Genomic DNA, 14,613 nt, shown 5'->3' with positions numbered 1-14,613 from the left:
TTTTGAAAAAGGTGCCACGCATCCCTACCTTTGCACGCCACTGGCTAATCCGATAGGACTAATATTCTGTTAATTATGAGAACCCCCAATACGCAAAATGTGTACCAAGTTTGAATCAAATCTACTCGTGGATAGCCGAGATATGTCAAAAAGTGTTTATTTTTTTTTTAACTTCAACGCCCTGTATCTCCAAAACAAAGGCTTTCATAAAAAAAAAAATTATAGAGCAAACTACACTTAATTTTTGATAGGGAATACATTCTTGCATTTTCCAAATTTAAAGTGAAAACACCCTGTATATATATATGAGTAAACTATTAGTATGTCAGTCAAAAATTAACAAATATGACCCTTTATTCAGTTCAAGCTTTCGAGTACTTTATTGTCTCTTCCTCAGGAACTCTATAACGGTTACAATATTATAAAAAACTTTGAAAGCAACAATAAAAATTATGCTTACAAAAGTTGAGATTATGTTCTATTCAAGATAAAGTTCAAACATATAACTTACAAAAATAAAAAATTATCAAGTTTAGAACAGTCTCTTGTTATAATCAGTTTGGATGTGGTTTCTTTGTTTAGCAATGTCTCAAATACTTTAGTTATACTTTAGTTAAGGATTCTATGCAACGTCATTGAAACCAAATTAATGCTAATTGTAGTATTACTTTACAATATTTTCTAGAACTAGTTGAATTTATTTTTGAATCCCCCGTATTTTTTTTAATAATGAAACACATTCTGGGTATGCCTATGGGCAGCGCCATGTCTCTCCCATTTTGGCTCAGTACGTGATGGATGATATACTTGTAGAATGTATTAATCTTTTAAATTTTGATATTCCTTTTATTAAAAATTATGCTGATGACATTATACTTATTGTTCCCTTTCATCAAATTCACGGTTGAAGAAGACGACAACAAAAGTGTTCCGTTCCTTGATACGAAAGTTTTCAGAACAGAAAACAGTCTTCTTTACACGTCTTGGTATACGAAACCTGGGGCATCAGGACGGTTCTTGCATTTTGGGTTATTCGTACATCACATTCTTTCTCCTTCGCCTTCTGTTCCAAATGATGGGTCAGACAGTACTCACCTTAGGAGTAATGTTGTTTATCGTAATTCAGCTTTGCCTAATTTTACATATTTTTCATTACCTTATATAAAGTCCATAACATGGAAATTAACAAATATTTATTCGGATGATAATAACACTGAACTAGCATTTAAGAACAAAATACTTATTAAAAATATTTTTTCTAAGCTTAAGGATGAAATCCCTTTATTTCATAAATCAAATGTAGTGTATTCCTTGTAATGATTGTCAAAAAATTTATATTGGTCAAACTGGTAGGAGGCTTAAAGATAGAATCTTTTCACATAAGAGCGATATTAGGCTCAATAAAAATTCATGTGTGTTGTCAAATCAGGCTAATAGTTGTAACCATGATATTAATTTTAATGATGTTAGTATTACATTTTCAGAGAATAATGTAAATTTCCTTGCAATGTGTAGTATTTTTCAATGTGAGAACAGTATGAATAAACGTTATGACATTGATAATTTAAGTATCATGTTCACATATTTGTTAAATGTTAATAATAATTTATCTAATAATGACTTTAGTCAATCTAGCTTAGGATAAATGTGTTTCAAAATTTAGCGTCAATTTAATTGTTTCCGTCTTTTTCTAAATTATTATATGTCTTTGTTCTATGGTTTGTCTCGATTGTTTTTGCTCAGAGATAGTTAGAAAATATGTTTGAGAAGAATTTTCCAAGTTTTATTGTAAATAAATTTTATCAAAAGTTTTAATCAATGGTTTTTAATAGTGTTAACATTATATTTTCTACATATTCAACATATTATGACTATTTATTTTCATTTCTTAAGTAAAAATAGTCGTTTCTGTTATAAAAAATGAGCTTTTATTCAAAATGATCTTGAAAAAGGGTCAATGTCAAATCCAAGGTCATAAATTCACAACCTCTGAAGCAGGTGGTTCTAAAAAAAAGTTGACTTTGAAATGACCTTGGAAATACTGGTCAAGGTCATCAAGAGGTGACCCGCAACAAACCAAAAAATAGTGTAACAAAATTTGAGAGCTGATGATTGTCGTTAAAATAGCAAAAGTTCCCTCTAAGAGACTTTTTAAGACACTGCTGACGTTAGTTGCCAGCAATGAGTTTCTTTAATATAACACTTGAAACGACGTTCATTGCTTACATTGCCAGCTAGAATATTTTCGCGGTAATGAATGTCAGCAGAATGTCTTAAAAACCATACGTTAAAGTGCGTTCTAAGGATAAATAAAAAAGTTGAATTGTAATTCGTTACAACTGTTAACAAAAACATCGCCAAACTTTTAGAATTTTATTTCAACATCATCAAATACACGATTTAACATTTATTTTGAAAAATTTAACAAAATCTTAGTTTATTAACAACTGTGGCAAAATAAAAATTAACTCTTTGTAATTTAGCTTTCAAGAAGTGTTATGTGATATATTTTAGGGGTAATTTTATAGGAACTTTTTGTTTTATTTTGACAACTATTACCAGCCTGTTTGTTACACACTTCTTTTTATACCACATAGAAGCCATTAATAAATATATTTTAGGACACGAAAACGAGTGCATTAAAGAAATCTAGTCGATATAGAAGTCGCTCCCTTTCCGCTTCTTCCACGGACTCATACAGCTCCGGTAAAACAATGTACAACTACTAGGTATGTAATAGTAAACAATATTTTTTTAGCGTCTTGTACAGGAAGTAGTTCTGATGAGGATGACGTATCACCTCGTGAAAAAGTGCAAAAGAATTCTTCAGGGAGTTCTGATTTTTGTGTACGCAATATCAACCAACATGCTTTTGGAAGACGTGAGATTGATATTGCGGAACAGGGTAATTTATGATAATGATAAGCAATTGCTTTTGCTAATTTTAAAAAAATTGTAGAAATGCCAGGAATAATGGCCTTAAGAAAACGAGCTACAGATGACAAACCCTTAAAAAATGCCAAAATTGTAGGATGTACACATATAAATGCTCAGACGGCTGTTTTGATAGAAACTTTGGCAGCATTAGGAGCTAATTTAAGATGGGCTGCATGTAATATTTATTCAACACAGGTAAATAAGGAATTGCTATATTGAAAAAAAAGATCAAAAAGGCAAAAAATGTTTAATATAATACTTAAAAAAATATGGAATACCAGAAAATGAACATAACCGAAATACCCAGTATTAGAAAAACGAAAATTTAGACAGTATCTCTAACACTGACTAAAATCTATTGAAATGACAGATTGTAAATAGCTAAGATATAGGGTATTAGTTATGTTGTAGCCCTGAAATATTCTAGATAATAACTTTTTGAGATTAGGGTTCGTTTATCAATTACACAGGCCAACAAGGAAAAACCAGAAAGCAGACAATACGGGTTTTGAAGGGTAAAGATACTACTTTTCAGAGATGTAATTGATTTTTAGAAAAAAAATTATTCGCGGATGTCATATAACCTTGAATATAGCAAAAAACCGCCTTTCTTCGGAGACGTATTTTCTGTTTTCTGGGCTTTTCCTTTTTTGAAATTTTGTCGGCGTCTGTTATTAGTTAACTTATCTTATTTTTTATATGGACACTGTAAAGTTGTGGTTGAGGTTAATTTTAAGAGAAAATTATTGTTTCTTGCTAAAGATAAGAAATTAAAATGACAGATGACCTTAAGGCATTAACACATGATTGATAAATCAGCTGTTTATACGATTTTCTTTCAATTAATCAATTTTGTTTTTTATTTAATTCCAAAAATTGTTGAGAATTAAAGGACCCAATAAAAGGCAGAACAGTGTTGTTATATTTAATTCTAAAATTTATCAATAATAGAAGCGTATTCCTAGCTTCTTAACATTTATTATTTTTTTGTGTTTTATATATAGAATCACTCATTTTTAGTTTGTTTTTTATCTTTCTTTGTTATATACATGGTGTTGAATCATGTGGGCCATGTAAAGAAAATATTTTTAGCTTTACAGGGTGTTCCATTTCGCGTGGGCGTTACATAGCTTTGTTATTTTAAATAGAACACCCTGTATATTATTGCATTTTTGAATTACTTGGTTAAAATTAGAAAGAGTTTATTAAATGTACATGGTGTTTAAAACTTACCGTTTTCGAGATATTCAGTTAGAAGCAGTAACAGTTAGACACCTGCAGTTTTCACAGTTCGTTTTGGCATAAATTACTCTATCTTGTCATCTATGAGTAAAATGTGTACGTTATTCAGACTAGGAAATACTGAGGCCTACATTTAATAATCTTACGAGTTGAAAAACTTTTTTTTTCAAATGGAATGACCCATATTAATTGTCATGGGTGAATGCAAAATTGCACGGCTGATATAAGATTGTCCATACTTATTTCTAACAGTTTTCCAGAAAATTCAGGTTCCTTTCTAAAGCCCGAAAAAACTGCTTTTCCCTCACATTTTATCAAGCTTGGGACTGTCAGTGTCAATGTTTACTGGCATGTTTAAAAAGTAGTTTGATAAACAAAAGTAAACTATTAACAACAACTAAAACAAGAACACAAGGAAAAGAATACTTAGACCGCAGATTTACATGAATAACTCGAAGTGTCCTCCATTTTGATTAATAGACAAACGAATTCGGTTTTTAAAAGACTGTTCAACATTGATCAGCCTGTCTGGCGTAATTTCTTGAAATGCTACCGTAATGCGCTTTCACATATCTTCGTCCGGAGTTGGTGGTGTAACGTAAACATTACTTCCCCATAAAAGAAGTCGCAATTTATCATATCTGGACACCTTGAAGGCCAACTCACTGGTCTCTCGCGCTCAATCCATCTGTTCGGAAAAGTTTCGTGTAAAAACTGACGAACCGTAGCAGCATTGTGAAGTCGAGCATCATGTTGCATTCTTCGAAGTGTAGCTTAACGAACTTAATATCTTGTACAGAGACGAACAATTTCCTAATTTAGAAGTTTAAAAAACGATAGAAATATTATGCAAGGAAATGGTGTTATCTGAAACATACAAATTCATCTGCCTTGTTTTAATAATTTCTGCAACAAGTATATCTGTAGAAAGAATATTTTTGTGTCTTAAGTCTTAATTTATTAATTAGACTATTATTAAGACTTAATAATATAATAATAATATAATTTTTTAATTTAGGGCTATTGGCAAAGACCTTGTAACGTACTTTTGTGTGTTTTGTTTGGAGGTGACGATCGCTTCAGACGTTACTTGTGGACGCCCCGGTAGACTACCAAATCTAAACGGAATTTTAATTCGCAATTTCGAATTCTAATTTACAATATATATAGGCATCACTGACGTTCCTGTTTGGGCGCCTAATTTTGTGACGACCCTTGACTACTGTTTTATCGGCAGTGGTGGTCGGCAGCCGGCGGCGGTGAGTGACGTCACAGGAACGCACTCCGGATTATAATCTTTTTGTTCGGTTAGTCTCGGGCGCCAGTTTCCCTATCTTTTACGTGGGGGAAACTCCACGTGAACCCTACCCTCGGTTTAGAGTAAGTACTCGGGATAGCTACAGTGAAGAAAATTTAACTCCAGGGATCTGTTATATTTCTCTTACTTTTAATCAAAGTAGTTTTCTGAGTGTAGTGTTATTTTACTTTTAAAATGAACGAACTTATCAGTGTAGGTCACAAAAAGATAGTAAGACTTTTTACTGATCGGAATTTAACAATCATATCGGCGTTGAGAATGGATACAACTGGAAATATCTTTACTAGATTAATTTTATATTACTAAGGCCTACATAAATTGAAACAATCAAAAGTAATATGGATTCAGCTTACAATTTTATAAACAACAAAAATCAGAAATATAAAAATAATTTTACAACTGGTGTGAATAAAATAAAATTGGTTAGAGCAATTATCTAAGACGGAATTACAAATACCTATCCGGTGTTTTCGGTGCTGTAAACAAATACAAAACTAGCACATAGTCAAATATCAAGACATAAAAATCGGTACGGTGGGAAAACGCAGTATTAGACGTTTGGTTTATTTTTACAATAAACAATCTAATACTCTAAGAAACGGTACGCCAAAATATATATTCGGTTTTAGTTGCGGTCGGTGCTAGAAAGGAAAAGAAAGTTAGAAAATCAGAGTAGTAAATTATCAACAAATATGCCGGTCCCAAATGACTCTGCAACAAAGAAAAATAAATTACGGGTTACTCTAATTCTATAAATAAATATCGTTAGCGGTTTCTAGCAAAGCAATGGAAATTATGCGGAGTTAATAACAGGCAAGGAGAAAGCGAAGCAAGCAATACACAATGGCGTAAATAAGCAAATGATAATCGGGCACAGGAACAGTTTGGTTGACAGGAGGCAAAGTATATTCGAGTGCACGTTCGGACGCGCGGCCGGTGACAGATTTCTCCTGGAAGCGGTGTTATTCACAGCCAACTCCCTGGGTCTATCCGTTGGTACGGCTGGGACTTAACGTCTTTCGCTGGCGATGTTATTCATAGTCAACCAGCAGTTTCAGTTAAGGTACCCAACTACGTTCATCAAAACGAGGGCGATGTTATTCACAGTCAACCCGTCGCCTGACAGCGCCGTCAACGCACCACGTACTGTATACGACATATTTCTCCTGAAAGCGGTGTTACTCACAGCCAACTTCCTGGGTCTATCCGTCTCGGCACGGCCAGCACCTAACGTCTTCCACTGGCAATGTTATTCACAGTCACCAGCGGTTTCAGTTAATGTGCCCTAGCTAGATTCGTCAAAACGAGGGCGATGTTATTCACAGTTAACCCGCCTCCTGACAACGCCGCCGCCGCACCGTCCAGCACTCAGAGTTCAAAACTCGGTAGGACTTATGCAAATACAGGACAAGTAGAAATAGGAAAATGCAATTTGCTTACTTATTCTGGGTCGTTACTCCTGGTGGCTAACTCCTGGTAACGGTTTCAGGTCCTCGGGGTGGTCCTGAGGGTGGTGCTGGAGCTCTTCGAGTTCAAGATCTGAACTGAGGATTTTCGTCCAGGAAAACTGGTTTTATCGCCTCGATCCCCTCCTGACTAGAAGAATTTGTAGTGGGATCGTGCGCACGGTACTTGTCGGAGTAGGGCAAACGGACGGTTTTAATCGGCGTGCGGATAATTGCTTTTAACTAATTTTATTAATTAAGAAAAATAAATAGCGAAACCCTTACACAAAATTGGAAATTAATACTGGTTCATTTCAACCTCCGCAATAAAAGATGACGTGGAAATTTATTCCTATTTATTATTTGAGAGCTGTTTAATAAAATAACCAAATAGTTTCGTATTATTTTTCTAAAATCTGAATGAAAATCCTGCTCGTGAACAACAGTTTTTCTATAATATATATTTTAAATGCAACTAAAAATTTCCATATGCATTTAGTCGTTTGACCTTGAAAATTTAAAAATTTTTGCCTTCAAGGCCTTCTTGACGCTGTTATGTAGCCTTTTTCGGACTTTAGAAAATAACCTTGTTTTTCTGGAAAACTGTTAGAGACAAGCAAGGACAACCTTATATCAGTCTAAAGGGCATTCAATTTTGCATTCACCCATGACAATTAATATGGGTCATATCACTTGAAAAAAAAGTTTTTCAACTCGTAAGATTATTAAATGTAGGTCTCAGTATTTCCAAGTCCGAATAACGTACACGATTTGCTCATAGACAAGATAGACAAATTTATGCCAAAACGAACTGCGAAAACTGCAGGCTTATAACTCTTACAGTTTAGATGCTATTTAGCCTCATTTAGAGAGCTTAAATCGTGTTTTTTCTCAAAAACAAATGAATATATCGAACGGTAAGTTTTAAACACATTGTACATTTAATAAGCTAATAATAACCTAATAGGAAGGAATTCAAAAATGCAATAATATACAGTGTGTTCCGTTTAAAATAACAAGGTTATGTAGCGCTTATGCGAAATGGAACACCCCGTAAATCTAAAAATAGTTTCTTTACATGACCCACATGATTCCAGACAACTTTTATTAAAACCAGTTTTTTACAGAAGAATCCCTCTTAGGTGAAACACACTCTCTCTCTCTCTCTCTCTATATATATATATATACAGGGTGGTGCAACCAAGATGGGGTGGAAGATTACGCCTGAACGACGAGGAATTATGAAATAATTTTTTGTCACGAGGTGCATAGTNGTGCAAGGAGATAATGGAGATACATATATATATATTTATATATATACAGGGTGTTTGTAAATAAGTGCAAAATATTTTAGGGGGTGGTTGCCGAAGTTATTTTGTAAAAAAGTTCATATAAACGTAGGTCGAAATATGCTTCATTTCCGAGATAGTGTTTAAATTTTAATTTTTTTATTTTTATCATTTCAAAGTTTTAACGCACAAAATAACTTCGGCTACCACTCCTAAAATATTTCGCACTTATTTACAAACACCCTGTATATAATAGAATAAAAACAATTTTATTATTCAATGAAATTTTGGAACATTCGCACCGTTGCAATAGAATTTCGAAAATGCATTGGATATCCTTATTTTACATGTGTCTAATCTTATTTTCCTCCTCTCTTTTCTAAAAATCAACCCCCTAGCTTCTAAGTAAGTAAGTAAATTCAATTATTTTGAACATCTGCTATAACAGGTTCTTTTCTCTGTATATTGTTAATCGACAATTTTCAAAATAAGTTTTCCAAATTTTTATTTTATATGTTTCAACAGTTTATTTAGTTTTTGTAATAAATTTATAGTAATTTATCTGGTGGTTACTAATTTATAGGCTTTCCCTCGAAAGCCCAGCGGTTTCGTGATTTTTTCTAATTTACCGAAAATTTTAACTTAAAAAAAGCATGTCTGTAGCGTAATTAACGGTTTGTGTAGTTTATTTAATCTAACCAAACAAAAAATAACACGGACAGTAGTAAGGAACTGTCTTATTTCTTTAGGTTTTCATTACTCTGGGATTTATATGTTTTTCTCAAACATTGATTTTGATATATTTTTTATTATAGGTTTATTCCTCAATAACAACGCCAAAATAGACATTTGTATTGAAATTTCAGTTATCAGCCTGGGTGCCAGAGATTCTTTAAATTTGAAACTATGTAGGATACACTATCCAAAATAATGTACTTGAATTAGATTATAGTCTTATCTTATCTTATCAATTTGTTTTTAGATTCACGTCATTATCTCTGTTATTAATTGAGATGCACAATTAAATTCGACCGCACCGATTTATTGTAAAAATTTAAAAACCTTGGACATAACATTAAAAAAATCACTATCAATATGGCCTAGAGATAGCAGATAACCGCCCTTGAGCCCCCTCTAGTTTTAAACATGCCAATAAATTAGACAAGTCCTTTCGAAACTTTAGCATCAGGGTTGACAAGCCAAGTTGCTCTATTCGGTCTCTCTAGAAAGTGACAGCAGAGCCTCTAAGGCCTCCACGGGAGCTGTTTCAGTCGTTGACACATGCCGGCCATTGTAACTTCCTTACGTATTGTCTAATGTAGTTCGTCGAACAGCAGGCAACCATACTGCAGCTGCATAGGTGAAAGAGGGCCTGATTACAGCTGTGTACACGCCACAATACCTTCTGCAGATCCAAAATGACGCCATAGCCTTTTGCAATATTTATTCGATGTAGGGTGTTCAGGAATAGTGCTTGGTGATTTCTCTGAAATCACCAAGCATCATTAGTATAAGGCGATCTGCGTAGGCCTGGGTGAATATTCTCTCCTCATTGAGCCCTTGGAGGCTCTACTCAACAGCCATCCTAACCATAAATATGGTATAAATTTGACTGAGATATCCACCTGACTACGATGGAAGATAGCTTTAGCTATATTCGAGAAGATCTCAATAGCGAACTCCTTCTGATTGACAAATTTTTAACAGACGATGTAGTGGATGGATGATATAAATATATCCATCTAGAAGAGCCGGAAATATACTATTGGTTCTTTCACACTTGAAATGGTGAAAACGAATAGACTGCCCATTCTCATACGTCACGACTCAAGACTATCTTAGTGGACCTCTTCCAATCCATAGCTGAAGTCTATATGCGAAGAGATGCCTGAGATTACTGAGCATCATCATTTAGAATAGATCTAGGGAAGTGCTTGCCAATTAGGTGCCCCAAAGCTTTCTGAACGGTACATGTGTTTGTACCATCTGGAAGTCTAATAGCATCTGTTCTGGAAACATGGTTTCTCTTTGTTATTTTGCAAATTCTTGAAGTTGCCGGAAAGCTTTTATAAAATTTCTTCCAAATCAGCCATTTACTATACTTACTATACGTTTTTAAACTGACGTTGGGTCCTTTCACATTACCCAAAGATAGTACCAGCACTACCAGCCCTTGAACATAATTCCAATATCTCACACTGTTTTTTCTTATCCTCCAACCACCGATTTAGAGTTCCTATCATAACCACACCAATAAAAAATTGGCAATTTTATCTAACAATGGTCACGGTTTCTCCGACTGCTCAGTTGGCCTCAAGGGGTGGTTGATTTCCTCATGTATTATCAATTTTCTTAAATGGTACAGGTAAGGCAGAAGTAGTTAAAGTTACTTTGAGCGCCACTGGGTTTTTGTGGGAAAACCAGAAACCTTCAAAACAATTTATTCTATGGCAACGGTAGCTAAGATTTGGAAAAATACTAGAAACTTCTAAAATATCTATTTACTTGGCCTAAGTGACAACTTGACACTGGTAATCAATGGTAATTACACAATTTTCTGGCCTTTACAAAAATTATTGTTTCTGACAATGGTAAATCGTATAACTAGTATAGTTAAATTGAAAGACGCAAACTGATAAATCTGTAATTATTGGAAAACTAATATGTGTCATATGTTATTGTTTCGATTTAAACAAATGACATATGATATGACTGTATTTTTTAATAACATTTGATAAAATATGGTTCGTCTATGCCCATTATGAGATTTACCATTGTACATTTTTTTCTGTAGTCGATCATTCTTTTTTTTATAATTTATTGTTTGATAGTATGTGATGTGAATAAAGCCATTATAACAATATTTTAAAAGAATATTTTGTCTCGGTGTGATTTAAATAAAATAATACATTTTCCTGTTACATCATACATTGCATATTGAAGTCAACATGTCTCGAAAACAAGTAAATATTGGGAAAAACTTTATATTACAAAAATTACTCAAAATTTAACGATCTTTCAGATGGATTGCATTTCCACGTTCCCGGGAACAAAAAATTTTTTAGTATCGCCACGCCATCTATACAGAAAGATTTGAACTAACAATTCTAACTACAATTTGAAGCTATTCGAGGAATCTAACAACCCCAATTTCCGAAACTAAAATAAATTTCTTCATTTCGGAGATATTGGTAGCGGGAGTGTTAAATGGCACACCCTGTGTATATACAGAGTGATCTATGGTCCAAGTAAATTCAAAGTTAATGATCCAATAAAACTTGACTTAACAATAATATCTACAGTATGATCACCAATTTTAACTCTGACAGTGTATCATCTCAAGACAAGTTTCAACAAATTAATTTTTAAGGTAATGTTTTACTACAGATACCAATATAATTTAAGGAATGTTTTTTTCAGTTAAAAGTTAATATTTTCAAACTATATACAATAAGGTACGTTAGGTAATTCTTGCTTTTCCCTGTTTACTAGGGTGAAATCTATATATTGTAAGAAAATCTTTAAATATTACTACGCTTCGCTAAACCTCACCTTAGCAAAACAACAAAGAAGAAAGGAAAGAAAATATTTACAAAGTGCAACTCTTCGCTACACTAGATAATATAAGATAAATGCTAGTAGCAATTGGCTACTAAACTAATGGTTAAGCAATCAAGACAAGAGATAAATAATTTTAATACGGCAACTCTGGGTGTTTTACCATATGCAAGTTAAGATATTTGGTGGGAAACAATGAAATACGAAAGACCTGGCCGAACACCGACACTAGCCAGGCAAGGAAACACTCAAGTCTGAATACAGGGTGGTTACAAGTTCTTTTAACAAATTTACATAAATGAAATAAAGAAAAACAAAAGAACTCACTGGGTATCCAGTAGATTGGAAAAATTTAGAGCCTCCCAAAGTCCTGGTCTCGTATCCGTGACAAAGCTCCAAGGGTCCTTTCACTGGTTCTCCACCGTTCACGTACAAATTTTGCCTAGAAAATAATGCACAGTAGTAATTTAGTAATTTGTCCTTTTAAGACTAAAAACAGGTTTAGGCAATTAGCTACAGCAATGTGCTACACGAAAAAAATAAGGTTATGAACCGTAATGGTCTGCATCATCTGTAAAAATCCTGGTAAGATTTTGGTAATCTAAACAATATCTGATTTCACCCGTGGGCACGATTAATTCAAATTTACCTATATTTAACAAAACAAGTTAAATTTTACCACAAAAATCTACAAAATGAAGCGAAAAGCAAAAACACCTACCGTTCACAATGAAGCTGTCTAGATCAATGATAATTAGAGATGGGTAGTATCCGTATGATTCGTATAAACGATACGAATCTTTGTTGGGAGTCAGATGATACGACTCTTAAATGAAACGAAACTTTCGTATTTCGTACTCGTACTGGATATTAGAACTAGACAGCTGGTAATGAAATACGGTATGGTACGGGTACGGGTAAGAGCTAAGAAGGATTCCGTTATGTTCAAATCTCGTATTATTACCACAAGCTTCACGTTTAAAATTCGTACAGGGGATTCGGTGCGCGCTCGTCAGTTATCGTTCATTTTCGATATAAAGCTCTTAAATAATCCTTCCTAGAATAACAGAATAACACTATCCAATACGAACCTCTGTTGCGTTGTAGCTACATCGGTCCCATCAGAGAGAATTTTTTCAAAATGTGGGCAAACTTAATGAAAGACGTACCACGTTAAGTCGAAATAAAGTTTCACAGTTATTACTTATAAATTTTAACTCTATGTTAATATTTGAAAATTGTTTTTATTATCTGGTATACCTATATGCTTTACAATTTTTATTAAGAAATTACCAAAGATTTTGTTTTTTTTAAATGTTTTAGTTATTTATTTTAAATAACAAATATTTATTTCTAGTAGAAAATATTTTTTAGTATTGTATATTTTATTTATATTAAAATAAAAAACATTTTATAATTTTACTGTTGTTTATACTGGAAAGTTACTAATTTTTATACACTAAACGAGAAATGGGAGCTAAGACCAGTAAACCAGTTAGCGTATCCTTGCGTATCGTATTATTCGTATTTGTACTTTGTATCAGTGCCACAATGTATCATACACTTGTACAGCCCAGGAGTAGCAATACGAAACATACGAATCTTTCAGTACGACTCCCCATTCTTAACGGAGTCGTATGATACGAATCTCCGAAAAGAGTCGCTTTGCCCATCTCTAATGATAATCAATCGTTCGACGTTCGACATACCTTCCCTCCAGAAATCATGGAATCGCTTCCAGTAGACTAGTACACAATTACAATTCTTCTACTCCGAACACGGTAGATCACTTGGGTTTACGGAATTATGACAAGAAACTGCGCATACTTTGCCAAGCGGAAGAACACAACGTGGTATAATGCCAAGTAGTTAGGCATACAGGTGTGTTCATTTAAAAAATAATTAAATGTGACAAAATTAACCACAATTTTATTACACTATATTTGCATGTTTTGGGGATTGTGGTCATCTCCAGATTGAAATTAATGTGACGATGTCTGACATGGACACATTTAACGATACATGCCAGTCCCTGACCTAATACGTAGCCCATGATGGAGCTACGGTAACGCCTGTACCACGATGGAGCCCCTGTAACCCTTGTTGAGAAAATGGCTTGAATTCAGATATCTTAAGAGAGCCAAACCTCTTTTGTTGGTGTCACTGTCAACCATTAATGAGTGATAAGCCCCAAGTCCTGTACCACAATACAAGGTCTATAACGCCGGCTGGTCACTTCCCTACTTTTTATACGTCTGTGTTTTATTACGGGAACGCGTCAATAGGTGCTCTCATGTTCTGGGTTTTAATAAAAAAATAAGAAAACCTACAATTCAGTGCAATTTGGTGCAGTTCACTCAGTTCAGTGCAGAGTTCTTCTTAATTACATATATGTACCTTAAGGAGGTTTATCTGATTTGGAATTGACATACAAATATTCATAAAAAAATTAATATAAGCTTATTAATATAGAGAAAATCCTCAAAAAAAAATGATGACTAGTTTGGATACCTAAGAGGCGAGATATTAATAAAATAATTTTTCACGATTTAGTAGAGTCTTATGAGAATGCATATTTTTTTTGGTCTTTCCACTTAGATTGCGCAATAATTAACGAACAGTTTCCACAGCAACTTGTATAAATAGGAAACCGATAGCTAAGGAATCGTATGACAGCTCGTAGAAATCGATTAGGTACTTCTAAGATACATAATTTATAATAATTCTCCTTCAAACTGCTGTCGTTGATTAACTTAACCTCCATATGCGTGAAAGCGGCAACGCCGCGGTTCTCGATGTAGCGTATTATTTGAAATTCGTAGGT

At 33.7% G+C, this 14,613-nt stretch overlaps 1 protein-coding gene across 1 annotated transcript in view; it reads left to right on the top strand.

The window, feature by feature from the left end:
* Positions 1-2,621: 2,621 nt before the first annotated feature.
* The window catches only part of LOC108908154 (putative adenosylhomocysteinase 2), a gene marked incomplete at its 5' end in the record, with an annotated part of 42,138 nt that continues 30,146 nt past the window's right edge, over positions 2,622-14,613 (top strand). Inside the window, 3 exon segments of the mRNA XM_018712089.1 lie at positions 2,622-2,706; positions 2,759-2,905; positions 2,960-3,132. Of these exon segments, the coding sequence (XP_018567605.1) occupies positions 2,622-2,706; positions 2,759-2,905; positions 2,960-3,132 (405 nt within the window).

This window comes from Anoplophora glabripennis, unplaced genomic scaffold (genome assembly GCF_000390285.2).
Source record: "Anoplophora glabripennis isolate ALB-LARVAE unplaced genomic scaffold, Agla_2.0 scaffold429, whole genome shotgun sequence".
Classification (NCBI taxonomy): Eukaryota; Metazoa; Arthropoda; class Insecta; order Coleoptera; family Cerambycidae; genus Anoplophora; species Anoplophora glabripennis.
The sequence above is the reverse complement of the archived record's forward strand: the minus strand, read 5'-3'. Positions and strand labels throughout refer to the sequence as shown.